Source organism: Eublepharis macularius, chromosome 14 (genome assembly GCF_028583425.1).
Source record: "Eublepharis macularius isolate TG4126 chromosome 14, MPM_Emac_v1.0, whole genome shotgun sequence".
Classification (NCBI taxonomy): domain Eukaryota; kingdom Metazoa; phylum Chordata; class Lepidosauria; order Squamata; family Eublepharidae; genus Eublepharis; species Eublepharis macularius.
In genome coordinates this window covers 914,292-941,976 of record NC_072803.1, presented here as the reverse complement: position 1 = coordinate 941,976, position 27,685 = coordinate 914,292, and the positions used below count along the sequence as shown (strand labels likewise).

The following is a 27,685-nucleotide window of genomic DNA, read 5'->3' as shown; positions in this document are numbered from 1 at the left end:
TGAGCGGAGCGGAGCGGGCGCTCCTCTTCCCCAAATGAGCAGTGGGAGGCGGGCAGAGGCAGGCGGCGGCGGGCGCTGCCCGTTGGCACCGGCGGCGGCGGCGGCGGCGCAGGGCGAGGCCGGGCCGGGCGCGCGAAGGGGGGCCGCTGGAGCCTCCGCCCGCCCGACGGCCCAGTCCCGGGCGGCGCGGCCCGGCGAGTGAAAGCGAAAGAGCCTTCGCCCCGCCCGCCCGCCATGGGCGAGCCCCGGGGCGGCGGCCTCCCCTGAGCAGGTAAGCTGGCGCCGGAGCCTCCGTGGCCGCCCACAGGCATTGTTCGCGCCGCGGTGCCCGCGTGCCAGGGCCCCTGGCCGCCCCGCCCGCCGGCCGGCCGGGGCTGTCACTGCAGGCGGCGTGCCGCCTGGCCTGGCCTGGCCTGCTAGGCCTTCCTGCCCGGACGCCGTCGGTGCGGGCGTGGGCATCTGCTCTGCGGGCGAGGCGGGGTGGCGCTCCTGTTGCTGCCGGGCGGGCCAGGGGCCGCGGGCCCGCTTGGCTGGCGTCGGCGCTGGGCCCGCGGCGGGAGGCGGCCCCTCTGCGCCGCGTCCTGGTGTGTGGTGGGGTTGGGCTTGGGGCGCAGGCAGGGATGTGCGGGGAAAGAGGAAGGAGGGCGGCGGGCACGGCCTTTCCCCGGCCTGGATCCTGGGTGCTGCGCGCACCCGCCTCCTTCAGCTGCTGCCCGCGCCCCTCTTCTTGGAGCGGAGGCCCTGGCCGGCACCGTGGCCTACGCTTTTCCGTGACGGGTCGCCCTGGCTGAGCTTCTGCTGGGGCGGGAGACTTTGGGCTGGCATTGCCAGTGCAGGCAGGACCTGGTTCACAGGGTTCCTTGGCTTGCCCCTGTCTGGAGCTCCGTCCGTCCGTCATGCTGGCACCCCAACTGGTGGGGGGGGGGGGTGCGCGCGCGCGGCATAAGAAGCGCGAGTGCGTTCCGGCTTCTGTCACTGGACCACCGAGTCGTGGCTGATTAATGTGCCTGTTTTGCACAGAAGCAAAGGGTTCCCTTCTCTGTGTGGTGGACGGGTTGTGCAAAGTGTTCGCTGCAACAACGAGTGTAGTTTGGCAGGGTTCCATTTGTGTGGGCTAGTCCTCTCTTCAGGCAGTGCAGGTGAGCCAGGTGCGAGCCTGCGGGGCATGGGGTGACTGAGGCAGACCCTGCTGTGGTGAAGATGAGCTGGAGCCGGGTGCTCGTCCAGCTGGGGGATGAGCATTGGGCCAACTGGTTGAGGGTTCTGGCTGTCAGAAACAGAAGCTCCCCACCTGCCTCTGCTAACCATCCCGCATTCTCCTTGCTTGGTGGCCGGGGGTTCTTCCTGCCTGTTGCAGGCAACCGGGGTGCATCTAGGCCTGCCAAGATCTGTTGCCTTCTGCTGCCTAGTGGCCGTCTCTGTCCATTTGCACGCCTTTCAAGGCCATAGAAATCAAGACTATAACGTTTCTTTCTTAGACATTTTCTTTTGCCTTCCTTTTCTCCCTCAAGGCAGCATGCTCCTAAGGTCTACTTTGAAGAAAGGCCCTCAGTCTTAAAGAGTTTTACTCCTGGGATGTGCACAGGATGGCGCTATGAGCCGCCGGCCTCAGGACGCCTGATGTTCAAGGCCTCTGAATTCTTCACCTTTGCCCTCTGTGTGGCTCTTGGTGGCCTGCTGTGCCCAGGCGCTGTGTCTGCTGACAGAAGAAGCCGAAATGTAAGGGTGGCCTCATGGCACTCGCCAGCAAACTGGTTGCCTGGGGTGGCTGCCTTTCTCAGGGGGCAGCTGTGCAGCCCTGCGCAATGTGCATCGTGCATCCTGGAATCCATTCCGAGGTCACAGAGGACACTGGGTGTGGCTCTCAGGCTGTGCGGTGCAGCTGCTTGGAGCCACAAAATCTTCTGGTCTGGGCCTGACGATGGCCGCCCTGAATAGTTGGGTCCCAGTTGGGTCTTCGTTGGCCTTCTGTGCAAGATGAAGGTTGTTTCCTGCCCCTTTCGCTCCCTGAGCTTCCCCCCTTCTGGTCGGGTTAGGACTGGTTTTTATAACATAAGTCACAGTGAGTTTGCTTGCCTTGCCACGTCGAGGCTCTGCAGGGCTCCTACAGGCACATCCCCGGCATGGTTATGCTCTGTAGCAGGCAGAGTTGCAACCCCCCCCCCCAGGTACTTCCTAGGAAGTTGGCCACCAGAGGAAACGGGTATTCTGTGGCTGCCAGCCTGCAGAACTCCGGTTTAGGTGGAAGACTGGAGTGCCAGGTATGTTCACAAGGGAACCAGCTAGGCTTAGCGGGGCCCTGGGTGGGCCTACGTGCTCTGACTCGGGCCCATCTTTCTCCCACCGTTTAGTCTCTTGGGTGGCCTTGGCTCGTCTGCCCATGCCCGAGCGGGGGGCTGGGCTTCCTCTCCTTGGCAGCTCCTGTTTGCCTGCCCTCTGGTTCTTGCCCGGGTGCCAGGCGGTGCTCTTCTGCTTTGCTCCTAAGGTTGCAGTGGTCTTGATTTCTGTCATGGGTTGTGGGACGGTGATTTAGGCTGGAGCCTTTGTCCTTTGCCCTGCTGGGGCCTGTTACTGAACGGTTCACCCCATACTTTGCATATGCACGCAGACATGCTCGGGGTTTGGGGGTGCTGCAATGGAAGAAGCTATCAAAGAGGACTGGGGACATGCCATTGATCCATAGCAGAGCATGTGCTGTGCATGTAGAAAGTTCCAGAGTCAGTCGCTGCCCTTTCCATTTAAAGGGTTTTGCGAGCAGCAGGGGTTGAAACTGGCCTGTCTCTGCTGCAGGCCCCAGGGAGCTTCCACCAGCCTGAGACCAACCCTCTGGAGCTAAATGGACCCAAATTCTCCCTTGGAGTGAGGCAGCTTCGTGCGCAGCCTCAGGCACAGGCAGCCCACATTTCCTGGGCTACATGTCCCATTGACCGGCAGCCATCTGGCTTAGCCAAGGCTGAGCAGCCCCTTGGTTGGTGGGCTGAAGCCAGATTTGTCTCCGCTGACTTTCTAGGGTGGTTGTTCTCAATGCTGCTGAGGTTCCTGGGCAAGTTACATGAGAGAGCGTGGAGGACTAGAAACATGAAAGTGCAGGGTTGGATTTCTTTTGCTGCCTTTTTTGCTACAGATGCGGATGTGGTGGTTGAGAGAGGCAGTTGCAATGGGATTTCCCCTCCTCTTGCTTTAGTCTTAAAGGGCCCCAAGTTTTTGCCTGAATTCTTGTGGGCTCTCTGCCCTTCCTTCATCCTGAGCAGAAGGGCAGTTCTGGAGTCTCTGTGGCAGTTTCGGCTCTGGAGTGGCTGCGGCTAGGGGGCAGAGGCCGCCCCTCCTCCAGCGAGGAGCTCCTTGTGGCAGAGTGTCCCGTGGCTTGCCACGTTGCCGAATGTGAGGCCACTGGCTGGCCCCTCGGGGTGGATACTTTGCCTCCCTGAAAAGGGCTTCTTCTCGCCTGTCCGTGGTTTGGGGATCGGATGAATATCTCGGGGGGCACAGGATGCCCCTGGAGGAAAGGGGCAGACACGCGGCGGATGCATGCACCTTCCAAGTCCTTGGGCTTGGGGGTGAAGGGGATCCCGCGGAGGCTCTGGAGTACTGCCCCTTCCCTCCTCTTAGATCCCACCATCATTTGGTCACTGCTTGCAGGTTAGAGGGGCTTGTTGTGCCTCAGGCAGACGTCTTTCCCTGGGCCTGTGTTCCTGATGAGAGACAGCCTTTCTCAGCCGTTCGCCTTGCCTAGCTGGAGCTGGGCCAGAGGCCAGCAGCAGTGGGCCGCGGTGGGGGGGGGGGGTGCGCTGAAGGCAGCTTGTGTCTGCCTGTTTCTCAGTGGCCTGGTTTGAACTTCTCCCTGGCAATGGGCTTTGGTAGGCCGGACTGGGTGTCCTATGCTCCTTCCAGCCCAAACAGGAGCCACTTCCTGGGTCTCAGGGCCTTGTTGAATCCCAGCAAATCAGGGTTGGGGGTGGAGTGGGGGGGTCAGGGAGGAGGTAGTGGGGGGCGCCGCTTGGAGCAAGTCCTCTGCATGGCAAGAAAATTGCTGAGTCGTGGCTTTCCAGGCGGCTGCAGCCAGAGCCCCGCTTGGCTGCCAGAAGCAAGAGAGCAGGAATTTCCTCTGCCTGGTGCCAACTCACCAGGCTGGCCAGTGTCTGCGAGGAGCCAGGCTGGGAGGGGGAGGCGACTCCTGGAACAGGGGCTTGAAGTGGAGCCCAGAGTGCCCCCACCTCTTTCTTTAGGCCTGGTTCTCATTTCCAATCCCAGGCCGGAGCTGTTTTGCATTAGGAGAGTGTGTCCCTCCCCCAGCCCGCTCCTGCCCCGCTCCAGGGTTCCCCACGCAGCTGCTAATGAGCCCCCCCCCCCCAATCGTTGGCTGCACTTGGAAAATTTTACAGCCTTTCTGGAGGGAGGAAATGCCAAGAATGGCTGTCCCTTGGGGGGGGGGGTTGTTTTTTTGTTTAATGAGGGGTCCTAGCTGCAAGGGGAGAGACCGAGGCAGGAGGCAGTAGCACATAGCCTACCCCTCCATCAAGAGTTGCATACTGCTTGACGGTCGGAGAGCAAACCTGGCCATAGGTTGGGAGTATGTGTGTGCCCAGTGCTTGTAGGAGAAATTGATCCTGGGCTGCCCTGATCTTGAGAGGAGGGGTTGGCCCAGAGGCCGCTGGCGGAGGTGGCTGAGCTGGCTTAGATTGGCAGGGTTAGGGTCTTGCATGGCATTGGGAATGAGTAGGCAAGGCTGCCCTCTGCCATCTGGGCCCAGTCCCACCAACTGCCTCCCCTGCCATGCAGGATTTCTGGAGAGGCTGGGATTGGGCGTTAGCAGTGCGGAGCGCTGGAGGCTGGATCGGGAGCTCCAGAGAGGGTCTCGGTCTTTCGCATCTTCCGGCCACTCAGGTCCTCTCCAGCCCTCTTGCGCATCGTCGCCCTCTTTGCGCTAAGGACCCCCAGTTCTGCTTCCGCACGCTTGCTCCCCTGCATTGCTCTCCTTGGGCTCCTCTGCAGACTGTGCCAGCTTTTTCCTTGGGTCAGGAAACTCACAGCTGGTTCCTCGGCAGAGCATCCTCTGCAGGCCTCGGGGCATGCGCCTAAGCTGACCCCTGCACACCACCAGCCTCTCCTGTGTGGTTGGTAGTGGGACGGAGGTAGCAGCCTCACCTTCCGGGCTCCTGCCGAGTAGACCACCACGGATCTGTGCTTGTGCCTGCGGCTCTGCTTTCTGGTGAGCTCGTGTGTGGCCGTTCATTCTTAAGGACCCCTTTCTCATGGCTCTTCCTGGGGCAACCTCTGCAAGTGGGGAATGCAGCGAGGGGCTGAGGTGATGTAGGGGGGTCTTGTGGGCTCCGTGACCTGGTGGCCTCAAGTGGAGGAATGGGCCAGAAGCCTCCGTCACCCCCCCTGCTGCCTGGCTAGTCCCAGCAGCAGACGCCCCCCTCCGATAGGCAGGCCTTAACATGGATCGCAGTGAGGCTGTCCTTGCCCTGCTGCTTCAGTTGGTTGAAGTCATTTGGATTCTCGGTTGTTTAACCTTCTGTAAGCATGTCCGCCGCTCTCTGTCCTGCCCCGTCTCTTCTGCCAGCCCGATAAGCAGCCCTCCCTTCAGTGCTTCGTCTCCTGTGGATTCCTCTGTCCCCAAGGAGGAGGATCTGCCTTGGTGTTTTTAAAATAAACAGCTCTCTTTGTTAATTTTCCAGAAAATATGGAGTAGGAAGGTCTAGTGAAAGGCCCAGTCCCTCTGCTTGTCAGCGGCTGCATTCTTCAGGCTGGAGCACTTCTTTCAGTGGAGGCGGGACTCTCCGTGTAGCTTAAACCAACTTGACAGCGGAAACCTGTGGCTGGTAGAATGCTAGGAACGTGTCGGTCAGCTTTGCCGGATGGGAACCGAGCGCTGATGTTAGTGAATTAATTGGTTTTTCATTATAAAATTGCTTGAGCTGTATGCAGCAGCCCCCCTCCCCTTTTCTGAAGGAGTTCTTCTGGAGGGGGGATGTTTGGCCCAAGGAGAAGAGCATGTTTTGGGAAGGCTTTGGGGGGGGGGCTGGAGTCTGCACTTATTTTCTCTCAGAATGATTCATCCAGGGAGTGAGAGGGGCTGTTTGGGGGGGGGGGATCTGCAGTCCAGCCTCGGTTAAAGCTGTTTTCTGTGTTTGTAAATGTTTAAAGTCTTGCATTCACTTGCTTTGGGGTGTTTTACTTCGTGGGTGGGTGGGTGGGTGGGTTTTGGAGGGGCGCCATCTCTTACTGTGCTGCTCCAACTTCATTCCTCTTGCCCTGCTGAACTGATTCCTCAGCGGAAGAGAGGGGTTGGCAGAGTCACCCCGGACAGTCGGCATTGGCTGCCACCCTTGGGCAACACATTATTCCAAGATGAAGTTGGATGCATCCATGTGCGGGCCCTGGCTTTGTTGCCTTCCCTCTCCCCTTGGGAGGGTAGCCTGACAGAGGCACCAGCATCCCCCCCCCCCGCCAGTGCAGTCAGAAGACCAATCACAGCTAAGAGGCTGACTGAGTTGAGAAACCAGTGTGGGGGCCTTATGGGGGGGGGCGGAGCTGCTTGAATGCTCTGACTTCCCCGAGGACTCCCTTGAAATCCTCTCCGGAGATGCCTCTTTTCCTCCTCCTTCAACTCAGATAAACGTTTTGTGGCACAAGCAGATGCCTGGTGTATTGCAGAAGATTTGGTCTGCGGAGCAAATTGCTCCAGGGGACCGGAGCCAATGAGCCAAACCCCACCCTTCTGCAAGGAGTGGTGCTGAATGGGTCTGGAGCGAGGCAGGGCCAGTGCAGCAGGCTTTCCCTGGGTGAAGAGGAGCCAAAGGGGGAGGAGAGCAGCCCCTTCCCTTTTCCAGGGCAGCCCAAGAGGGCTGGGTCCGAGGCCTCTCCGGTTGTGTGTGCGTGCGTGCAGCCAGCAGCAGACTTCATTTTTGCCAGCTGTGTCTTTGAGGCTCTGCAAGTATGGGGGAGGGGGCAGCTGCTTGCAGAGGTGCTGGGCGCTGACTTGGAGCAAGAAGCTGCAGTTTGCAGGCATCAGCGGCTCGACCCAGGAGGGCTGGAGCGTCATGCCGGCTCTTCCATCGGTGCTCTGCCCTTTCCTTCTTGGGAAGGCGATTCGGTTTGGCAGCTGAGGCACCCCAGCAGCGGAGGAGGGCAGTGGTATGGGAGGTGGGCACCATGGCCATGGGTGCCCTTTGCAGAGCTTTAGGGAAACACGAGGTGCTGCAAAGAGCATGGAATTTCCACCACTCTCACACCTGGCCACTGAAAGCCTTCCCCCCCCCCTCCCTGGGGCATTGGGGGCATTCCCAGGGACTATCCAGGCATCTTCAAATATATTTCTGAAGTCACAAGGGCTAGGGACTTACTTTAAGGAAAGACGATGGGTCAAGCAAATGGGGGTCTTTGGGATGCTTTCTCTTACACCCGTTAGCATGTGATGGACCTGTGTGGTACAGCCGGGTCATGCTGATTGTGCTTGAGTCCTGAACTCAACCAGAGTGGGGGACCCCTGGTACTTGTGGAGGGACCTGTGGCTCCTGCTTCCCTCTTAGGCTGCAGCAAAAGAATGTAGAATGAGGCCTGGCTGAGATGTTGTGCTTCTTTTCCCTCCTTGGAAAAGCAGGGCCGTGAGCTCTGCCTGCTGATTGATACTGTGAAGCTTCAGTGAGAGCAAGGCTTATTCTTCACCCTCCCAGTGCCTTTGCCTGTGGGGCTGCCTTTCCTGGAGCACGTGGCCCTCAGAAGACTGAGTCATAGCCCAGCTCACCTTCCGGGGAAGCCAAAGGTGTGGCTTTAGTGCTGCCTCCTTCTCCCTGGAACTCAGCGCACACCTGGGCACCTATTCTGTGGGACAGCAGAGAAACAGGAACCTGGCTGCCGTCTGGCAGTGCTTTTCCTGGTGGAAGGAAGGTGATGCTGTGCAAAGAGCAGAGATATAATGGGGGGCGGGGAACATGGGGGGCTGCAAGCCTGCAACCGTGTGTAGGCCACACTGGAAGGCGCTTGCTACTTGCCTACGCGTTTGTGTACACCGGGTGGTGAATTACTAGCAGGGACTTCTGTGCCTTGCCTGGGGCTTTTGCTGGCTTGACGAGACTGGTGGCAAGATGGCACATGCAGGCAGCCTGGCTGGGAAATGCTCCCAGTGGGTAAAAGCCAGAGGAACGTTGTCTTTGTTGGAAAGGGAGCAGTGATTGGCCCCCTTCCCGTGGTGCTGTGTTCACCTCCTCGGGGGCAGAGTGCTGGTGGGGGGGGGGGCTCCCTCAGGGATGCATCTTTGCCCCGTTTGAGATGGTCTGAGGAATTGTTCTGCCTGCCCAGGCTGGGGCCACAGGAGTAGGGGAGGGGAGGGCTGGTAGTGCCCCTGCTGCCTCCGGCGCTGCCTAGCCTGCAGGCACTGCACCCCCTTCCTCTGCTCCCGCCTCCCCTGGAAGAAGGCAGGTGCAGTCCAAGGCAGGGCAGAACGCGGATGTCTTTCGAGTGCCTTGTGGTTGTTCTTGGTGTGGTGAGTGGCAAAGCTGTCCGTGGTGACAGAAACCCTCCAAGCTGGCTCCGAGCGTCCTGGCAAACTGCAGCTCAGGTGGCAGCGACAGCCTGCTTGGGAGGCGGGGAGAAGCAGGGCCCTGGAGAGAGGGGGGTGCTGCTGGACACACGCGGAGGAAGGAGCAGGATTTAGCCCCTCGGGGCCTCTGGCTTTCCCGGCCCGTCTGCTGGTGCGGAAGCTTTCCTCCTCACCGTGACCAGCCTCTGACTGTGGCGAAGGCTCCTCCTTACTAGCTCTGGACCTCCCTTCCCATCACCCCATAACCACGTCTGCTTGCGAAATATTGGTGGAGGGCATTGTGCAGCACCTCTGCCAGCTGGTGCTTGGGTTGCCCAGTCTCTTTTGGGGGGGGGGGGTGCAGCCTGTTGGTCGCTTCCTGTGACGGGTTAATGAAGCCACAGGCTGCTCTGTGCAGCGGGACGGGTGTTAGCCGTTTGTTCCAGTTGGCATCTTCCCCAGAGTGCTTTGGAAAAGCACTGACCTTTGACCCCATATAAACTCGGCCCAGCCGTGGGAGGCAGAAAAGGCTCTCAGGCCTCCGGGTTGCAGCCCAAGAGAGGCGCCCGCCACAGAGGAGCCGTGTTCTTGCTCCCTCCTCATCCTGCCTTCTCCTTCCTCCACTGGCCAGTCTGCTGAGCCCCTGTCAAGGCATGTCCTGGGGGGGGAGGGCAGCTGTCATGGCCCCAGGCTGCAGGACTGGGTGCAGCCTGCTTGGCTGCCAGCGTTGGGTTGAGGGGAAGCGCGTGCTCGGGGTGCCCTTTCCGGTGCTCCCAACCAGCTCTTTCCCACTGTGGGGTGGAGACTAGGCCTGGCAATCATAACAACAACATTCAGTTTATATACCACCCTTCAGGATGACTTAACGCCCACTCGGAGCGGTTTACAAAGTATGTTGTTGTTATCCCCACAACAAAACACCCTGTGAGGTGGGTGGGGCCGAGAGAGCTCTGAGAGAGCTGTGACTGACCCAAGGTCACCCAGCTGGCTTCAAGGGGAGGAGTGGGGAATCAAACCCGGTTCTCCAGATTAGAGTCCCGCACTCTTAACCACTACACCAAACTGGCAAGCTTGTTTTGGCATCAGTTGGCATGCTCAGAGACAACTTCAGTAGCTGGGTGAAAGTGTAGGCACCCCTTTGGGGCACCCAGGAGGTGCCTGCTGAGGGTCAGTGAGCTCATGCCCATTTCCCAGCAGTGGCATGCCTTGCTGTCTGGAGTCAGGGACCGTTCTCCCAGCATCATTAGTGAAGAGCTATCTTCTCCTGGTGTGAGCTGAGTCTGTCCCCTGGGAGAGACGAAGCTGAGCACAGTTGTTGGGCGTGCCGCTTCACCGTGTGGTGGTGCCTTTCTGGCCAGGCCACAAGCTGCTGCTGGTCCCCAAACGGCAAAAAGTGTTTTGTTTTTGACTGTGCGTGGCAAGCGACCAAGCTGGCTGAGTCAGGGACTTGGCTGGAAACCAAACTGCTCTCTCCCCCTTTCCCTCCTGCCTGGATTCTGCCCCCCCCCTTCACTTAGCGACAGCTTCATGTATTCACAACAAAGCTCTTGCTGCCTGGCTCCCCTGGAGCCTGTGAGGAGTGCGAGGGGGTTAGATTCAGCAGGGAGAGTCAGGTTGGGTGGCAGCATTTGGGACAGGGTCGAGGTGGCGCAGAGGCAGCCAGTGCACCCCCACGCCAGGGACTCTCCCTGCTCTTCTCAGCCCTTGTCTCTTCGCGGGTGGGGGGCCCCTCAGTCCAAGCCCCTCGCCAACAAACAGGTCTCTTGCCCCTTTGGCATTAAGGTGGTGGTGGGGGGGACTTCCTTAGGGGAGGCGCTTTCCTTTTGACTCAGGACCTGTGCACACAGTCCGTGGTGGAACTCCCTCCAGCCTCTGATGTCTTCTCCTATACAGACCATAAATGGGAGGCTGTTGAAGAGAGACTGCCACCCCTGGCAGGATCGGGGCCTTCCACTGACTCCTGTCACTCTGGGTTAGTAGAACGGGCCTTGGAGAGCCACAGTGAATCCCCTCCTAGCCAATCTTGTACTGTTTGGGAGCTCTTGGAAGGGATTGTGGCTGTAGGGCAAGGGGGGCGGTGCTGGTGTGACTGTTTCTGGCACAGCTCGGGGAAGCCCTGGCCCCCTCAGCGTGTGGTGGCGGCCCCCAGGGCTTCCAAAGGTCTTCCCAGCCCCAGCTGCAGAGGACTTGTGTTATAAACGGGGTGGGGGAGGGCCGGCTCTCTTAACCAGATCAGCCTCCATTCTGACAGTACGCGGAATTCACTGGCTCTGGAGCAGAAGGGGGCCGTTGTGGCACCAAGTGCCGGGGCCTCTCTGAATGATGCGCGTTCTCTTCAGGCTGAGGGCTGGCCTAAGCAGCGGCGTGTGAAGCCTTCCAACTGTGGCAACATACAGAGTGTCACAGGAGACATTCCTGGTGTGGGAGAGGCCTGGCTGGGTAGCTCCGGAGGGCCCCCTCCCCACCTGAGGATTCCAGGAGGAAAGGCAGGTGTCCCGCCCCCAATCAGCCCCCTTTTTTACACGGTGGATGAACATCCCTGTCATTAAGTAGATTTTTTTCATTGCGGGAAAGGGTCTCTAACACGAAGGAAGCCATTTTCCGATGCAATCTGAAATCATAAACGTTACAGCGACCGTTTCTCCCCTGCCTACGGGCCCTCCACAAGACGCATGGAGTTAAAGACAGAGTTGTTTGCAACAGTGGGGGCCCGCATGGTAAGGACGAGAAAGGGCATAGAGTGGTCCTGAGATGATTGAGGGCTTCTGGGCCCAGGGACCAGGCTGAGTCAGAGAGAGAGAGAGAGATGAGGGGGGCGGTCCTGGGGAGGTGCCCTTCTGGGTTTCATCAGGATCCTCCCCTCCGGCTGCCTGCATGACCCTGCTCCGTCCTTATTCTTGCGTCTGTATGTCCTCTCTCTCAGAGGGACGTGGTTCAGCCCTGCCAGTTCCTGGGCTTGCTTTGGGACTGAACTTCGGGGCGTTTAGGCTGAAATGATACAGCTACGACCAGGGAGGGAGTCGCTGCGAACGTCCTGCATCCCACCCTGGGGGGCGGGATCTCTTCCAACTTGATGAGTCTATTATTCTACTCCCCCCTCTATTTCCCCTCACAGTGGGAAAAGCAGCTGAACAGCAGAGGGGAGACTGTGAAGCCCCCTTCCTCTCCTGAAGGCAGCCTCTGGGAAGGGGAAACATTCCTCGCCCACCTCTGTAGTCTTTTAAAGGAGTAGGCTTGCAAGACCTGCTCCTTCGGCTGTTCCTTGGCGGTCAGAAGACTCTGCCCACCCCAGGTCTGCTTGACGACATTGCCCCTTTCATAGAATCATAGAATCATAGAGTTGGAAGGGGCCATACAGACCATCTAGTCCAACCCCCTGCCCAGTGCAGGATCAGCCTAAAGCTTCCCTCACACCTGAGGTTATCTGAAAACAAACCGGGTACTAACCATTGCCACAGCAGAGGGAGTATCTCCTGCTACCCAGATTTGTACATCCAGCACTGTACAGTGTTGCCATCCAAAGGCTCCGCCTAGTTGTGGTGCCTCCCGCCTCGCTCTTGGAAGGCAGCGTGGAGGTGGTCTGTTGCAACTTGGCAATCTTTAGTGATCTCGCTCAGGGATGGGGAGGTTTCCCAGCTGCCCTTCCTGTCGCCACACTTCACACTGCAAGACTGAATGGTGTTTCCTCAGGTCAGGCTTAGAGCATATGAAAGTTCAGTAAACAAAAATAAGAAGGGTACACATGGCCTGGCCAAGCATCCGGTTAAGCAAGGACACCAAGGAAAGGTGAAAAAAGCTTCTTGTTTGTTTATAGCCCGTCTTTCCCACTGAGATCCAAGGTAGATTACATACTGCAAGTAAATACAATATGATCATTAGCTAGGACATTTGTTAAGCAAAAATACAATATGATCAATGGGACATTCAATAGAGTGTGATAGCCGCACATTTGAAAACCAGCATAAAGCTGAACACACGGATGAAACCTTTCTGAATTAAAGCACAAGTAGTTAACATGGCATAAGTACTGTATAAGTCCTCCTGTCCTAAACAAAAGGTTGGTCGTTCCTTTTGTTCCCAGAGCTGGGACTTCTCCCCGTTGTCTCTGATCATGTGGAATCCGGGTGGAATCTCTGGGGAAAGACTTCCGCCCTGCCCGGCTTGCCCCTCCCTGCTCAGAGAGCTGCTTTCTCATGTCTCCCCTTAGGAGGCTGCCCCTCCATGGGGTCCCTTTGCTCTCCCTTCCTTGGAAGAAAAAAAATGCGCCATTTGCCCCTCCAGGACTGTGTCCCCTGAGGGGTGACATTCCAGCAAGGTGTGAGGCGGCGGCGAAGGGTTTGTCTTCCCTGCCCACGAGCTGCATAAGTAAGAGCGGGAATGCGCTTGGGGGATGGAGGCATCACTCCCAGTCCTGTCTGGCAACTGCGCGTTTCCAAAGGGAATCCTGCAGCAGGGATGCCACGGAACCCCAGCGGTTCAGTATTGGGGTGAAGTGTAGGGTGGGGGTTATTTCTCCACAATCTTCAGGGTCAAAATGCACCAGACACAGAAGAGCAACAGGTGGACCTCGCCACATTTATTTTTTTCCTCTCCCACTCCTGCCTTGCCTCTCCCCAGCAATTCACTCCCTGGTCAGAGATTGTGAACTACGTTGCAAACCAACATACTAACTTTTGTTGAGCCAGTGAGTGTGCTGACTGTGGCAGGAGATGCCCCTGACTGCATGAGAACTCCCTGCTCAGGGGCAATCCTTCAGCAGGGCCGGCCTCCTGGGTCCTGGTCACGAAAGCTGTGAGAATTCAGTGGGGCTCCTTTTTCCAAATTTAGTTTTTTGTGCCACAGTTCTCTGTTTGTGTGGGTCTACAATTATTGTTTTAATGCTGCTTGTGACTGGCCGGGTGCAGCCCAGCCTAGCGCTCCTGTCTTTGACCTCAGCAGCCACTGCCAGCCCTGACAGACTGACAAGATGTGCAAGCGTGCGTTAAAATGATGCCTTCCTACCGGGAAGAAAAACGCTTGGGGTCGGTGGTAGGGTTTGCCGGAGGCCCATATGGTCCTTGTGGGTTGTGCATGTCTGCATCTTAAATTCTGCCAGCTAGACCCTTTCTTCCAGCCGACTCAGGCCTCGGCAGCCTGCTCAGAGCGGGGAGGCCTCATGCTCTTCTGGCAGTGGAGAGTTCTTCTCCCGGCTGTGTATGTGTATTAAGTGCCGTCGGGTTGCAGCCAACCTCAAAGGTATTTCAAGGCAAGGGAGGAATGGAGGCGGTTTGCCATTGCTTGTGTCTGTGCAGCAGCCCTGGACTTCCTTGGTGGCCTCCAGTACTAACCTGCTCAGCTTCTGAGATCTGATGAGATCGGTCCAGCCTCTGCCATCCAGGTCTTATATTTTGAGTGGCAGCCTGTAAAAGGGAATGTGAAATCTGTTCTCAACCCCGGAGTGGGGGGGGGGGGTGCATCTTCTGGGCTGGACTGGTTTGGAAGAAGGCCTTTCTTGCAGCTGCCTTGACTTGCTTCTCTAGCAGCAGTGCTGAGTCTAGTATAATCCCTAAGCTCTTAACCACGTCTGCAAGGGTCAGCTGAACCCCATCCAAAGTGGGGAGCACAGTCTCCGCCAAGATCTTTGATGTCTCTTCCACGTCATAATCCAGGCTTCCTGGAACACCTCAAAGCTCTTGGTGCCAGACCAGTGTGTGTCACCTGGCAGGGTCTGTCCCCAAAGACGGGGGGGGGGGTATGTGATACAGGGTGGTCCAATGCTTGTTTGGGGTGCTGTCCCCCGTTTTTTAATCTCCAGAATCACCCTGAAAAAAAACCCCCAGACTTTGGACCAGGGAGTGGCAGAGGTCCCCTTGTAGAGCTGAATCCCCAGAATGTGAGGCTATGTGGTTCGTGGTGGTCCAGAGCTTATTCCTGGGCAGCGGAGCTTTTTAAGTATCTATCATTGTAGCTGGATTTGGGAATAAGGAACTGGGAACCAGCTTCGGCCTGTCCCATTCTCGCTGTTCAGAGCAGCCCAGTCCCTGTTAGGTGCTCTGCCTGCCAATCCTTCACATGCTCAAGTTCTGCCTCTGCAAAGCAGGAGAAAAGAGGGAGGCAGCCCATTCATCTCCAGGAACGTGGCTGTGTGTTGAGTGTACTGCAGCAGCCCGGAGAAACGGCAAGGCTGCCCAGCTGTGGTTGCAGTCGGGGCTGGCAGTGAAATTTGCAACTGCTCAAAGGGATTGTGTTGTGAGGAGGGTGGGTGCTTCTGTGCAAGTTGGTCCCTGAGTCTACCTTGATGTGTCCTGTGTCTTCTTGGAGCAGAGGAGGCTTGGCCTCCCCCTGTCCCGGTATAATCCCCAAAGAAATGCTAAGAGAGGGGTTATCCGAGCGCTCCAAAGAGAATGCTGAGCAAAGCAGCGCACCACCAGTCAGTCCACACACACACACACACACACATACTCCTTGTTTCTTGCCCTCTGGGCAAGAGCCCCCACCCCCACCCCCAGATTTGAGCAATTGGAGAGCAGTTCTGCTCCCGTGAAATGTGCAGGGCCATTGTGAGTTTTCTGGCATAGGCAGTTCAGCCAGGCTGGTCTGCTGACAGGTTGCACGGGAGGCAGGGCTGTGGAAGGTGTGGCGTCCGGCAGCGATAGTGCCTCCAGTTGTTGGTTGCAGTGCAGCTGCAGTCCAGGGGTGGATGGCAGAGGACGTGGGGTCAGGAATGGGCACGTTGTCCTCCCTACTAGGTCTGGTAACGTCTGGATCCCCTTGCATGTGCAGGCGTGGCCTGGCTCAGGTTGCCTCTGAGGAGACTTTGCAGCAGGTAGCCTCTCTTTTCCTCCCCCCCGCCCCCAGGCCTGGGTTCGGCAGCATGGAAATAAGTCTCTCCTGGTGTGGAACCAGGGGTATAAATATCCCAGGAGTGATGTGATCTTTCCAGCTGCTATTAATAGGCCCCCAGAGACTAAACCAGCCCATGTGACGGCTGACACTTAAAGGGGCAGTTCCCTTTCCTCCCTGCTAGGCTGCAGGGAGATCATTGCTCTACCTCCTGCTGTCATTTCCTGGGGTTCCAAACGAACCCTTGCCCCTTGGCAACACCCCCCCCCCTGCTGCAAGGCTGCATATTTCCCTGGCCTGGAAGTGTTGTGGTGCTGCATCCTCTTGTGCCCATGCTCAGAACTGCTGGGCAAACTGAAGGCTGGCGTCTGAGCATTCCTCTTCCTCTGCTCCCCGCCCCTTCGCTGTGGTGCTGGACTGGCTGCTCACAGCAAGACACCTGAGCTTTCCCCCAGATCTGGCTCTTGTGTACTCTGCGCTTCACAATCAGGCATGACTATACTAGGCTGTTCAAACATCCACCTGGCATGGTGCCCCCGTTTCCCCACAGAAATGGAAGGGCATATTTGGAGGGTGGCAGCCCTAGAGGCTTTGGGCTGGCGGCATTGAAATGTCCCCCTGAAAACGGGAAAGCTGCCTCCCAGGCGCCCTGGCCAGGGCAGCCCATGCGGGGTGTGTGTGTCTGGATGACAAGGGGCGTCTCGCCCGTAGGTGCCTTTCAGCTGTGACAGGGATCCCGGAAGGCAACCAGCTGGGCCACTCTGCTTGAAGGAGATGCAGCCGGAGAGGCCGGGTTCCTGGGGTCTGCTGGCGTGGGGGCTGGGATTGTGGCTTCCGGGTGGTGGGCCGGCACAGCACAGTGGCCTGAGGTGACCTCCGCGAGGGCTAAGCCCTTCCAAGGGCAGCTCTCCTTCCCCGAAGCTGCCCCTGCTGCGCTTGTTCCATGGATGTGGGTGGCTGTTGTGGTCAAGGCTAGTCTGGCAGCAGGGCTGTTTTTGCAGCGCCACTTTGACCAAGGCCATTTATTTATTTGCTTTTCATTAATGTATTTACTTAAAACATGAATATTCTGCCTTTCTGCTCCCCAAAAGTGGACTTTAATGGCTCTGAACGTGTTTTCAGCATCTACCTGAAACCACTGGGTGAGGTTCCTTTGGAAACCATTTCCTTTACTTCCCCCTGGCCTTGCCTGCTTCCTCTCCTGCCACCACTGTCATTTCGTAGCACTAGAGCAGTCCAGCGTGGTGGCACTGCCCCCTCCCCGAAGGCATTTGGCCTCGCTTCCTTGGCTACTCCAGTGGGCTCCTGCTGGCACGCATGGTTTCTCCCCTCCGCTGTTGCCCCCTCACAACAATCTTGTGAGGTGGGTCAGGCTGAAGTTGAGTGGCTGCTCCGTGCTCAGTGAGACTTTCGGGGCTAAGGAGGGTTGAGAGGCCAGGCCCTCCCCAGTCCCCATCCAACAAGATGCAAGAGGAGCCTCTCCGTGGCACACCTGTCTGTCTGGTGGGCAGGGCAGCCACGCGGGCCAAGCCTCCGGGGCTGCTGCTAGAGAGAGCTCCCCCGTAGAGGGGCCAGGGAAGGACCAGCACTTCCCCGCGGGCCTCTCGATTCGGAGGGAAGTGCGCCAGAAGCCTTTCCATGCCCTTTGTAAGCATCTGCCCAGGCAGCGTTTGGGCAGAGGGAACTGAGCAGCGCTGACCCTCCTTTGAGTCCCTCAGCCAGCCTCGCTGCGTGCAGACGGCCATCCAGTGGCCTGGCGACATGGAGTGATGCCTGGGCACCTCTTTTTGCCCTGGCTCTTGGGAAGGGGCACCAAGCATCCCATTAAGTACCTTTGAAGTCTCCTGTTTACATTGATTTATTTATATTCATTATAGTCCGCTTTTCTTACTGACAGTCAAGGTTGATTACACGTTGGAAGGGGCTGGCAAATCCAACCGGTTTAGCTTGGCCGGAAGGCCTCCCTTCAGGGGGAACTGCCCAGCTGGCCCCTGTCGCCTCTGGCTCGAGGCCTGTCCCCTGGCTGACCGCTCTTTCTCTTTTTTTGTCCTGCGACAGGAAGACCCAGCAGAGACGTGGAACTTCCTCCCGTGTCGCTGCCGGACACCTTAGCCAGTCAAATGCACCCTGACAGTAAACTGACCAGTCATGGAAAGGCCGGCAACAGCAGTGCCCAGGCGCAGCATCACAATGTGAGCCAAGGCCCCGCCTGCAACCTGGGCGTCAAGGGCGTGGGGGCAGGGAACCATGGCGGCCAGGTCGGACAGCCCCCTCCGGGCAACTCTGGACTGAAGCCCAGCCCGGCTCCCATCCCCGTCTTCGGGGGTCTGAAGGGCAAAGTGAAGCGGGAGCGGAGTGTTTCGGTGGACTCGGGAGAGCGGCAGGAAGGCCACGCTGCCTCGCTGGACAAGGAGCTGAAAGGCAAGGAAGCCCACTCGGGTCTGGCCGGGGCGGGGGGCGGGGGGGGGTGCCCACTTCACCCTCTGAGAGCCTTCTGGGCCCCCTCCTGCGGGGAGGGGCTCCTGCCAACCCACCGAAGTGCTTCAGGCGCTTCTTTCCCTTGCAGGGGAAGTGGCTCCCCGGAGCAAGCGGCGCTGTGTCCTGGAGAGGAAGCAGCCGTACAGTGGAGATGAGTGGTGCTCTGGCCCGGACAGCGAGGATGAGGAGAAGGCCCTCGGCAGCACCCACAGTGAGTCCAGCCTGGCCCATGCCTGGCCACGCTGCACACGGGGGGCCTGGAGGCAGCCCCATTGAGTGTGTGGCTGGGGTCAGCTTGGTTGGAGCAAAGCCACACCTCTGGCCCCCTGCCCTTCAGAGCAGCAATCGGGAGGCCTCGGGACTTGGTCTCCCCAGGCTCAGGGCCTCAGCCCCGTAGAGCCTCTCTTTGGTGCTGCTGCCACTGCCCGGTTCCTTAAACCAGTTCATGGGTTTTAAGTGCAAGAAGAGAGAGCGAAAGTCTGGGCAGGGAAGAACTGGGGAGGCTCTCTGGCCTCAGCCTTCACCTGAGCTTAGAAGAGCATCGTTTCAGATTTGGATCAGCTTTGCAGGCTGTGGGGCAGCGCTGATGCATTTCTGTTGTACTGTTACTGCCCCTTTCTGCCTTGAAGGCTCTCAGCGTGAATGCTGGCAGCCAAACATGGTCAGTCCTGGGAGAAACAAATGTAGCAGCCCAGCCCCAAAGCAATGAGACGTGGATTCCATTCTCAAGGCACGATTAACAACACAGCTAAAGGGGATGGGTTTGACATGCTCCCTCCAAGATGAGTCCAAGTGCTGGGGCTCGTGGGTTGTTTTTTTCATAATTGGAGTGACTGTGCTGCCCTCCCCCCCCCCCCGACCATAGAGGTGGGGGTACTTGGAGCAGGGCCTCCAAGACAGCTGGGATGACAGGCAGGTTCCCTCATGTGGCCCTGGGCCCAGAGACTTTAACTTTAATTGAATTTTTATACCGCCCATCTCCCGAAGGACTCAGGGCGGTGTACAGCCAAAATAAAACATACAAATATAAAACAGTAAGAATATAAAATATAAACATATTGGATAATTTAGCTCGGAACAGGACAACTCAATTAAAACACATTTAGGCCAGCCCCGCTTGTTGGAATAATAGCGTCTCAAGGGCACGGCGAAAGGTGTGTAGATCAGGGACCAAACGTATCTCCGGGGGCAATTCATTCCAGAGGGCAGGGGCCCCGACAGAGAAGGCTCTCCCCCTGGGGGTCACCAGCCGACATTGTTTGACCGACGGCACCCTGAGGAGGCCCTCTCTGTGGGGGCGTACCGGCCTGTGGGAGGCTATCGGTGGCAGCAGGCGGTCTCACAGATACCTAGGCCCTAAGCCATGGAACGCTCTGAAGATGGTAACCAGCACCTTGAAGCGCACCCGGAAGACCACCGGAAGCCAGTGTAGCTCGCGCAGGAGAGGTGTTACATGGGCGCACCGTGTTGCTCCCATAATCGCCCGCGCGGCCGCATTCTGCACTAATTGTAGCCTCCAGGTGGTCCTCAAGGGGAGCCCCATGTAGAGAGCGTTACAGTAGTCCAGACGGGAGGAAACGAGGGCATGGGTGACTGTGCGCAAGGCGTCCCGATCCAGAAAGGGACGCAACTGGTGAACCAGGTGAACCACAGTCCCCCCTCCGCTCTGTTGTCACACTGCTTGCAATCCACAGCTGTAACGTGTGTGCTTCAGAGGGAGGCAAGTGGGAGAGCGCCTGATCCCACAGTCTGTTTTTCTTCCCAGTTGATGCTCGCAACCTCCTCCCTGTTGTTAGCAAACCCCTGGCTGAAAGCAAATCCTCCAGCCCTCTTCTGAGAGCTCCGCCCTGTTAGTGCCTTGCCCCATTTTGAAGGGCTTCTTTCTTTTGCCAAGGCAGCCTCATCGGGAGAGTATGGCCTGGGGATGGGGGGGGGCCTTTCCTCTCCTGCTGCTTTCTTCCCGGAGAAGCCATCCGTGAGCGGCTTTTACACCTGGTGGGAGGATGCGGACGGAAAACTCTTTGTTTTCCCCTCGGCTGGGCAAAAGCAACTCGCGAGGGTGGTTTTTCTAAGGAGTAAACAGTGGAGAAGGAAAGAGTTAAAGGTCCCCTCTCTCCAGATCTTGTGGCTATTGTCTTGCGCTTCCTGGGAAATGCTCCTCTCTCCAAACTTGAGCTAAACACCCAATCCGGGGTGGGGGTGGCAGCCTGTATTAGCTGGCATCCACAGTGAAACACATTGCAGGGGTGGTGGCGGACTGGTTTCCTAAATGGCCAGTGGGTTGCCCCCACCCTACTCTTAAAATAGGAGTGTCCCAAAGTTTGGGACCCGATTTGGGGTGGAAAAGCTGTGCGTGGTAGCCAATGGCAGTTATTCATAGTCGAAAGGTCCCCTTTGTGTGCTGCCACCTGCTGGACAAGTGGAGAAAAGCAAAGCCGTGGTGGCCACAGTGTTTCCCTCCCGCAGGCCGCCCCCCCCCCCCCCCGTGGCAATCTATGCACAGAAGCCGGCTCCGCCCAGACCCTTTCCACTCCGCCTGTGGGGACCGTGGCCACCTCCACCTGCTTGGCTCTGAAACCCTCCTGCTGGATCTCCTCGCCAGCCCTTTGAGAGTCTCGCTTACCCTGTCTCTCATGTTCTGCCACAGATTGTAACGTCGTAGAGTCGGCGATGACTGCGGCCTCACAGCTGGGCACAGGATCCAATCCACTGCCAGCCCTGAGTGAGAGTAGTGCACCCACCGCACCCCACAGTGCAGCCCCTGGCCTGCGGTCTGAGGTCGGGAGTGGCAGTGGGAAGCAGCCGCTGCAGTTTGTCTATGTCTTCACCACGCACCTTGCAAACACGTAAGCCCCCCCCCCCCGCCTGCGCAGCATGGGCCTCTGGGCTTGGGAGGGGCACTTTGCACCCAGCCGCTGCTGTGTGGAGTTGCTGCCTCATGGGAGGAGAGCCCCTACACGCGCGGCATGGGGATAGGAACTTTCCTTGGACCGCCTCTCCCCCCCCCCCCCCCCGATGCCCTGTCCATGCTCTTGGGCGCAGGGATGAACCCCAGCGTGTTGGAGGCATGATTGCTCTCGGTGGGGGTCTCAGCCCTCGACATCCCGGGGTGCACGTGGGCCGGATCTCCTATCCCTGGCAGGGCCCTGAGGTCCCGCAGGTGCGTAGCTGACGGCTTGGCTCTGCCTTTGCAGGGCTGCAGAGGCGGTGCTCCAGGGCCGAGCGGACTCCATTCTGGGCTACCACCAGCAACACGTGCCCCGAGCCAAGCTGGACCAGGTACGAGTGGGCCAGGGAGCGGGGCTCAGATTAGGGGGCCTTCTCTGTTACACTGAGTACTCATTCGTCTCCGCCCCGCCTTTCTCCCCAGTCGAGATCCAAGGGGGCGTACGCCCTTCTCCTCACCTCTGTTTTATTCTCACACAAACCCTGCGAGGTCGGTGAGGCTGAGGGAGGGAGTCTGGCCCCAGGTTACTCCACAGGGTTCTGTGGCAGAGGGGGGGAATCGAACCTGGGGCTGCCAGATCCTAGTCCGACCCGCCTCAGCACTAGACAGTGCTGGTTCCCTCAGTCGTGGGTGTGAGAGAGCTGCAGGCCAACAGGGCCGAAAGAGTGGTGGAGCTGTGACCTGAGGCCCTCCCCTTCCTTTCCCAGCAGGTCCCTCCCTCCAAGATGCCAGCAGTTCCAGAGCCGCTGCCCATGAGCCCATCTCCCGCCAGCACCCCACAGTCTCAGGCCACCGTGCCACCCGGCAGCCAGCCCCAGGGCCAGCCTCCGCCGCCTGCCCCACCACCAGCTCCTGGTGCCTCCCTGGGTCTTGGGCAAGGGCCACTGCCTCCCGCAAGCGCCCTCCCGCAGGAAGGAGCCCCTGATGATGCCCGGCGGGACCTCACGCCCAACTCAGTGGGGAACAGCGGCAGCTGCAGCACAGCCCCCAGCAGCACCCACCCCGGCACCCCCACAGCCCCCAGCTCCCTCCCGGCCAGTGCTGCAGATGGCTTGCTTGGGGAAGGAGCCAACCCAGGCCCCCCCTCTGCAGGGAATGGCCCCCGCCACCCACTGAACACAGAAGGACTCTCCAAGGAGCAGCTGGAACATCGGGAACGCTCGCTGCAGACGTTGCGGGACATCGAGCGTCTGCTCCTGCGCACCAGCGAGGCGGAACCCTTCCTCAAGGGGGGTCCCGGGCCCAGCGAAGGGGGCGTCCTGCCTCCACAGGCCCCTCCCCCACAGCCGCCAGCCCCTCCCTCTGGACCCGGCATGAAGAAGTACGAGGAGCCTTTGCAGTCGATGATCTCGCAGACCCAGAGCCTGGGGGGGCCTGGCTTGGAGCAGGAGGGGCCGGTGCCCCCCGGGGTCGACCTCGGCCAGCAGATGAACCTGATGATGCAGCGGCTCGGCCAGGACAGCCTGACTCCGGAGCAGGTGGCCTGGCGCAAGCTGCAGGAGGAGTACTATGAGGAGAAGCGCCGCAAGGAGGAGCAGGCCGGCCTGCACGGGGCCCGCCCCCTGCAGGACATGATGCTGCCCCAGCCCATGAGCGGCATGATGCTGCGCGGTCCCCCGCCGCCCTACCACAGCAAGCCTGGAGAGCAGTGGCTGCTGCGGGGCGTGCCGGTGGACATGCAGGACCCCATGCAGCTGCGGCCCCCCTTTGCTGGGCCACGCTTCCCTGGAAACCAAATGCAGAGGGGCTTTGGAGGGATGCAGAACGTGGCCTCCCTTGAGTCCCTGGGCCCCATGAGCTCCATGCAGCGCCCGGTGAGGCCTGGCATGGCCTGGAATGAGGAGATGCCCATGGGTGGCCCTGGCAACTTTGCCCCCGGGAACCTGCCCTACCCCCCAGGGCAGGGGGATGCCGAGCGCTTCCTGACCCCCCGGGTGCGTGAAGAGATGCTTCGGCAGCAGCTGTTGGAGAAGCGGCAAGGCGGGATGCAACAGCCGCTCGGTGTGGAGATGGAGCGCATGATGCAGGCGCATCGGCAGGTGGAGCCAACCCTGTTCACCAGCGAAGGGCTTGGCCTGGAGTTTGGGAGTGCGCGGGCTGTGCTGAGCCCCCCGCTGAGGGACATGGAGCCCGCCTTGGGCCCCAGCAATCTCAACATGAACATGAACGTCAACATGAACATGAACTTAAATGTGCAGATGGCCCCACAGCAGCAACAGATGCTGATGTCCCAGAAACTGCGCGGCCCAGATTTGGTGCCCTCAGAGGATGGGACCCGGGCACGTGCCCCCAGTGGCAATGGAGCCATGATGGGGGCCCCCCATAAAATGCTGATGGGCTCGCCATTCCCCAATCAAGGGCAGCAGGGCTTTTCTTCGGCCGGGCAGGGCCCGTACCCTGCTGTGTCACAGGAGATGGGCAGTGCACCAGAGATGTTTGGGACTGTGAGCGGCACCACGCGGCTCAGCCACATTCCCCTGCCCCCGACCACCCACGCCCCACCCACAAACATGCCCCAAGCCCCTGCACGGGGCCTGGGCCGCCGCCCTTCGGACCTGGCCCTCAACATGGGGCAGATGAACTCTCCCAATGTGGGTCGCCTGAAGTCCCCAACGCTCAGCCAAGTGCATTCTCCGCTGGGCACCTCCCCTTCTGCCAGCCTCAAGTCCCCTCAGACGCCCTCTGCCATGGTCAGCCTGCCAGCCGCCAGTGCCACCAGCGCTGCTCTTCAGTCCCCACAGGTGCTCAGCTCCGTGCTCAGCGCCCGCTCCCCAGCCAGTTCTCCCAGCCGCCTCAAGTCGCCATCCGTGGCCGCGTCTTCCCCAGGGTGGGCTCCATCTCCCAAAAACGCCCTTTCCAGCCCTGGCATTGGCCAGAGCAAGCCAGCCGTCGGAATGAGCAGCTCTGCACCTCTGGGCAACGTTGAGCAAGGTAAAGGACAGCTGCCTGGCCCCACGTGCCGGTACCAGGGGTGGAGGGGGAGTGGAGGGCTCCGAAGGGGAATCAGAAACGTAAGTTATGTCCCTCCAGCCAGCCGTCTGCTTGAAATCGTACCAATGCAGCTTGAAAGAGGCTGCTGAGTGAGCAGCGTATCATGTCCTCTGACCTCAGACCGCGGACCCCGTCCTTGTGTACCTTCCTAGGTAGGGCGGAGGTGGTATCGGCTGAAAATCAGTTTGTTTTAATCAACCAATGAATCTGGGCCTTTTAAGAAAATGCCTGAAATACTATATGGGAAAATGTGGTTTCCCTCCTTTGCCTAGCTGTGTTGGGTAGAGGAAGACCTCCTTTGAGCTGCATGCCCGCCTTTCCCATGGGGCTGGAGGCCAGCTGTCTCTCTGCCAGGGTTTTCTGTATGCCAGAGCAGGGTGCGGCATGGCTCCGCTGTGAAGGGCAGTTGCCGCTCAGCCGCTTGCTGTGTTTGCTGTTGCAGGTTCGATGCCGTCTGGGCCTCGGAGCAGCTCCTCTGCCCCACCTAGCCACCCCTCTGGCCCCGTGAACCCCAACCTGCCTTTTCCTTCCTCTCCAGATCCACCCCCATCCCAGAACCCCTTGTCACTCATGATGACACAGATGTCCAAGTACGCCATGCCCAGTTCCACCCCACTCTACCACAACGCCATCAAGACCATCGCCACGTCAGATGACGAGCTGCTCCCCGACCGGCCGATGCTTCCCCCGGGAAGCCTGTCTGGTAGGTTGCAGCGGAGGGCGGGGGGGAGCTGACAGGACACTGGTCCCTGGGTGCTGCTGGGCGACTTCATTGAGCCTCCCATGTAAGAGGCCGGGGGGCCTTGCCTCTGCCATGCTCGCTCAGCGTGAGCTGACGCAGTCCAGGCCCCAGGCACTGCTGCTGTGGGGGGGTGGGGGGTGGATGACTCCCCCTGCCCTGAGATGGTTGGATAAGCAGGGCTCAGGTAACCACCAAGGGTCGAGAACTTAGCACCTGAGCTAGCAACGGGCGTGGTGGTTTTAGGGCAACAGTGGAGAGGTTCTTCCCACTCCGAGACGGCATGACCCACATCGCAGGAGGAGAGGGCTGACCAGACCAGAGCACGTGCAGCTAGTTGCATTGGGGAGGGGGTTGATTCTCCACATCAGTTGTTTGGTTGATGAACAAGAGGCATTCTTGTTTCTCCAGGGAGATCTCTTCTGCTCGAGGCTAACTGCTCTCCCTTCTCCCCGGCAGGCAGCCAGCACAGTCAGCTGCACATGAACTCTGTGGGGGCTGTTCCTGCTCAGAGCCCCATGGCGATCAACCTCCCTGGACAGCAGCCACTCTCACACGAGCCTCCGGCACCCACCATGTCCTCCCCAAGTCCGCTCGGCTCCAACATTCCCATGCACAGCAGTGCGGTGCCCCAAGCCCCCATGTTGCTGCCTCCTGGGGCCCCAGAATCGCTCCATCAGCCGTGCGGCCCCCCCGGCCAACTCATGTTCCCAACTCGCCTCCAGCAGCCTCCTACCAATGGCAGCAACCTGCCTGGGGCTGGTGGTCCAGGCATGCAGCAGCAGCACTACCCCCCCAGCATGGGGCTGTCCCCAGAGGAGCTGCCCCCGCCACAGCCCGGCCCGATGGGTCCGCAGCAGCGCATGGCAGGACGGCTGCCCGAGCCCTACCCTCCTGTGCTTCCCGGTGTGGCTTCGGTGCTGAACGACCCGGAGCTGAGCGACGTGATCCGCCCCACGCCCACCGGCATCCCGGAGTTCGACCTGTCGCGCATCATCCCGTCCGAGAAGCCCAGCAGCACCCTGCAGTACTTCCCCAAAGGCGAAGGGCCGGCCTCCAAGGCGCAGCCTCCCTCCAACCTGCACCTCATGAACCTGCAGAACATGATGGTGGAGCAAGCTCCGGCTCGGCCGGGCCCACAGGGCATGCCACGCACCATGGCCATGTGCCACCCCGGACAGGTGCCCGTGATGGGCAGGACAGGCCTGGCGCCCCAGCCAGCCGTGGTGGGGAATAGCATGCCCCAGGGCCTGATGCTGCCCCAGCAGAACTTCCTGCTGCTGCAGGCCAAGCAGCGCAGCATGTCTGTCTCGGGTGAGATGTATGCCCCGCCGGGCCACCTGCTCTCCCCGCAAGGCTCCCTCATGGGCCCTCCCCCCCAGCAGACCCTCCTGGCCTCCCACCCCTCGCGCCAGCGCAGCGTCTCCCTGGACAGCCAGGTGAGCTACGGCCCGGGAGCCGGCAGCATGGCCAACCTGCCCTTCTGAGGCGGGCTGCCCTGGGGCGGGCGGCCGCTGGCCCCTGCCGTCGCCCTTGGCACAGAGTGTGAGTGGAGTCTTTCCTGGGTGTGAATTCTTTCTTTCTCTTTTTTGTGAAAAGAAGCAACCAAAATGCGCAAGAGGGATTGGGAAAACTGTAAATAGGTTGGGGGAAGCAACAGCCAAGTCTTGCTGGTTTGAAATTGTTGTATTTCTGTGTTTTAATAGAAGCCTCAAAAACTGTTCTGAATGAAACAAAAAACCCACAGACACAAAGTCAACTCATTGTGGACTCAATGGCCAGGCCTCTGCCCACACCGCAGCCTCTGTCTTGCTGGGGCGGGAGGCAACTCTGCCCCCTCCCATAGCTTGGGGCTTCCCTTTGGTTGCAGCTGACAAAACCCACTTTGACCCAAGGGTCTTCTGTTGCGGGGGGGGCGGGGGGAGTGCTCTGGCCCCACCAGACAGTGCTGCATTGGAACATGCTGTGGAGCAGAGAATAACCCCCCCCCTCTTCCTCCTTGCCCTGTTTTCTCAAGTCTTGCTAGAGGATTTTCTTCCCCAGGGAGGCTAGAGGTAGCCTGTGTTGGATTTTCTGCCATTTCCATCCACCCCACCTCTCCCCTATCCTGTCCATACCGGGGGTGGGGGGGTGGGGTTGATGTTATGCCAAGGGCGCTGATGAGCTTTGTGCCTCCACCTCCCTGCTCGGTATTTGATAGACGGTAAGGAGCAGAGCTGGACTAGCTCAGAAGGTAGCTGGGGTATTGTGGGAAGACAGCCAGCCGTGACTTCCTTGTCACGTCTTTGCTGCTTTGAGAGACAAATATGGCAGATGAACCAAGACTTTACTGGCTTTGCTAGAATTTTCCAAGTGTTCGTTTTGAATTTATTCACAAGAAGGGAATATTCCCGTTTTGCAGTCATACTTTTCGCCCCTCCACCCTTTCCTTCTTGGGACTGCCGGGTTTGCACAGAGAAGCAGAAATAAACATGGCTGGTCTTAGGCATTCAGGCGCCAGCTCTGGCTCGCAGGCCCTGGGTGGAGAGCCCCTTGCCACCCTCTCTCTCTCAGTAGTGCTACAGGGATGTTTCTGCTCTGCTGGCGGAAGGCCTGAGAGCTGACCCGGTGCTTGGTTGCCAGCCCTCGCAGCCCCCTCTGCTGTTAAAGCCATAAACAGACGCTCCCTTGCAGCTTCCCCTTGGCCCTTGGCTTGTTCCCCTCTGGGGGAGATGGTGATGGGGGAGGGGGTGGAAGGGTGCTCTGGAAGCCCGTTGCCCTGGGAAGCAACCGGAACAGCCCCGGCAGGCAGCCATGTCCCCGTGTGTCCCCTTCTTCCTGCAGTGTCTCTTTTGCCAGCCCCTGCCCCCCCCCTTGCCTTGCGCTGTGAGTGTTGTCCCGTCTTGCGTCTTGTGCTTTCTTGCTCTGCTGCCTGCCCTGCCTGAGGCCAGCCTGCCCCTGCCCAAATCCCCTCCCTGTCTAGCTGCGGCCTCCCGCCTCCACCCCAGGCCAGGCCTGGGGGCCCATAGCAAGCAGTTGACCACAGCGCCGCCCCAGAGGCCAGGACGGGCAAGCTCATGCCTCGGAGGGGGAGGGGACTGCCGGGTCACCTGTCATCCAGGGGGGGGGAATCCCCCCACGCATTTTGTACCATTATATAAATATATATATATAAATATATAAATATAAATATATAAATACAATA

General features: G+C 59.2%; 1 protein-coding gene across 4 annotated transcripts; it reads left to right on the top strand.

The window, feature by feature from the left end:
• Positions 1–27,685, top strand: BCL9L (BCL9 like). 4 transcript variants are annotated; one of them, XM_054997690.1, is made up of 8 exons: positions 1–271; positions 17,405–17,767; positions 17,913–18,035; positions 20,472–20,670; positions 21,019–21,103; positions 21,482–23,702; positions 24,205–24,465; positions 24,961–27,685. In XM_054997690.1, exons 2-8 carry the CDS (start codon positions 17,467–17,469, stop codon positions 25,986–25,988), a joined length of 4,218 nt encoding a protein of 1,405 aa, XP_054853665.1. In that variant the 5' UTR covers positions 1–271; positions 17,405–17,466; the 3' UTR covers positions 25,989–27,685. The 4 variants fall into 4 exon arrangements, with proteins under 4 accessions (XP_054853665.1, XP_054853666.1, XP_054853663.1 ...); XM_054997691.1 differs by having other exon boundaries at positions 21,479–23,702; positions 24,301–24,465; XM_054997688.1 differs by having other exon boundaries at positions 21,479–23,702.

What these genes read in the sequence shown, in the direction of transcription:
- BCL9L (XM_054997688.1), top strand. Translation starts at nt 17,467, where the DNA reads ATGCACCCTGACAGTAAACTGACCAGTCATGGAAAGGCCGGCAACAGC. An exon ending in GCTGGACAAGGAGCTGAAAG is followed by an intron (nt 17,768 to 17,912) that starts GCAAGGAAGCCC and finishes TTTCCCTTGCAG; the next exon opens with GGGAAGTGGCTCCCCGGAGC. An exon ending in ACCACGCACCTTGCAAACAC is followed by an intron (nt 20,671 to 21,018) that starts GTAAGCCCCCCC and finishes CTGCCTTTGCAG; the next exon opens with GGCTGCAGAGGCGGTGCTCC.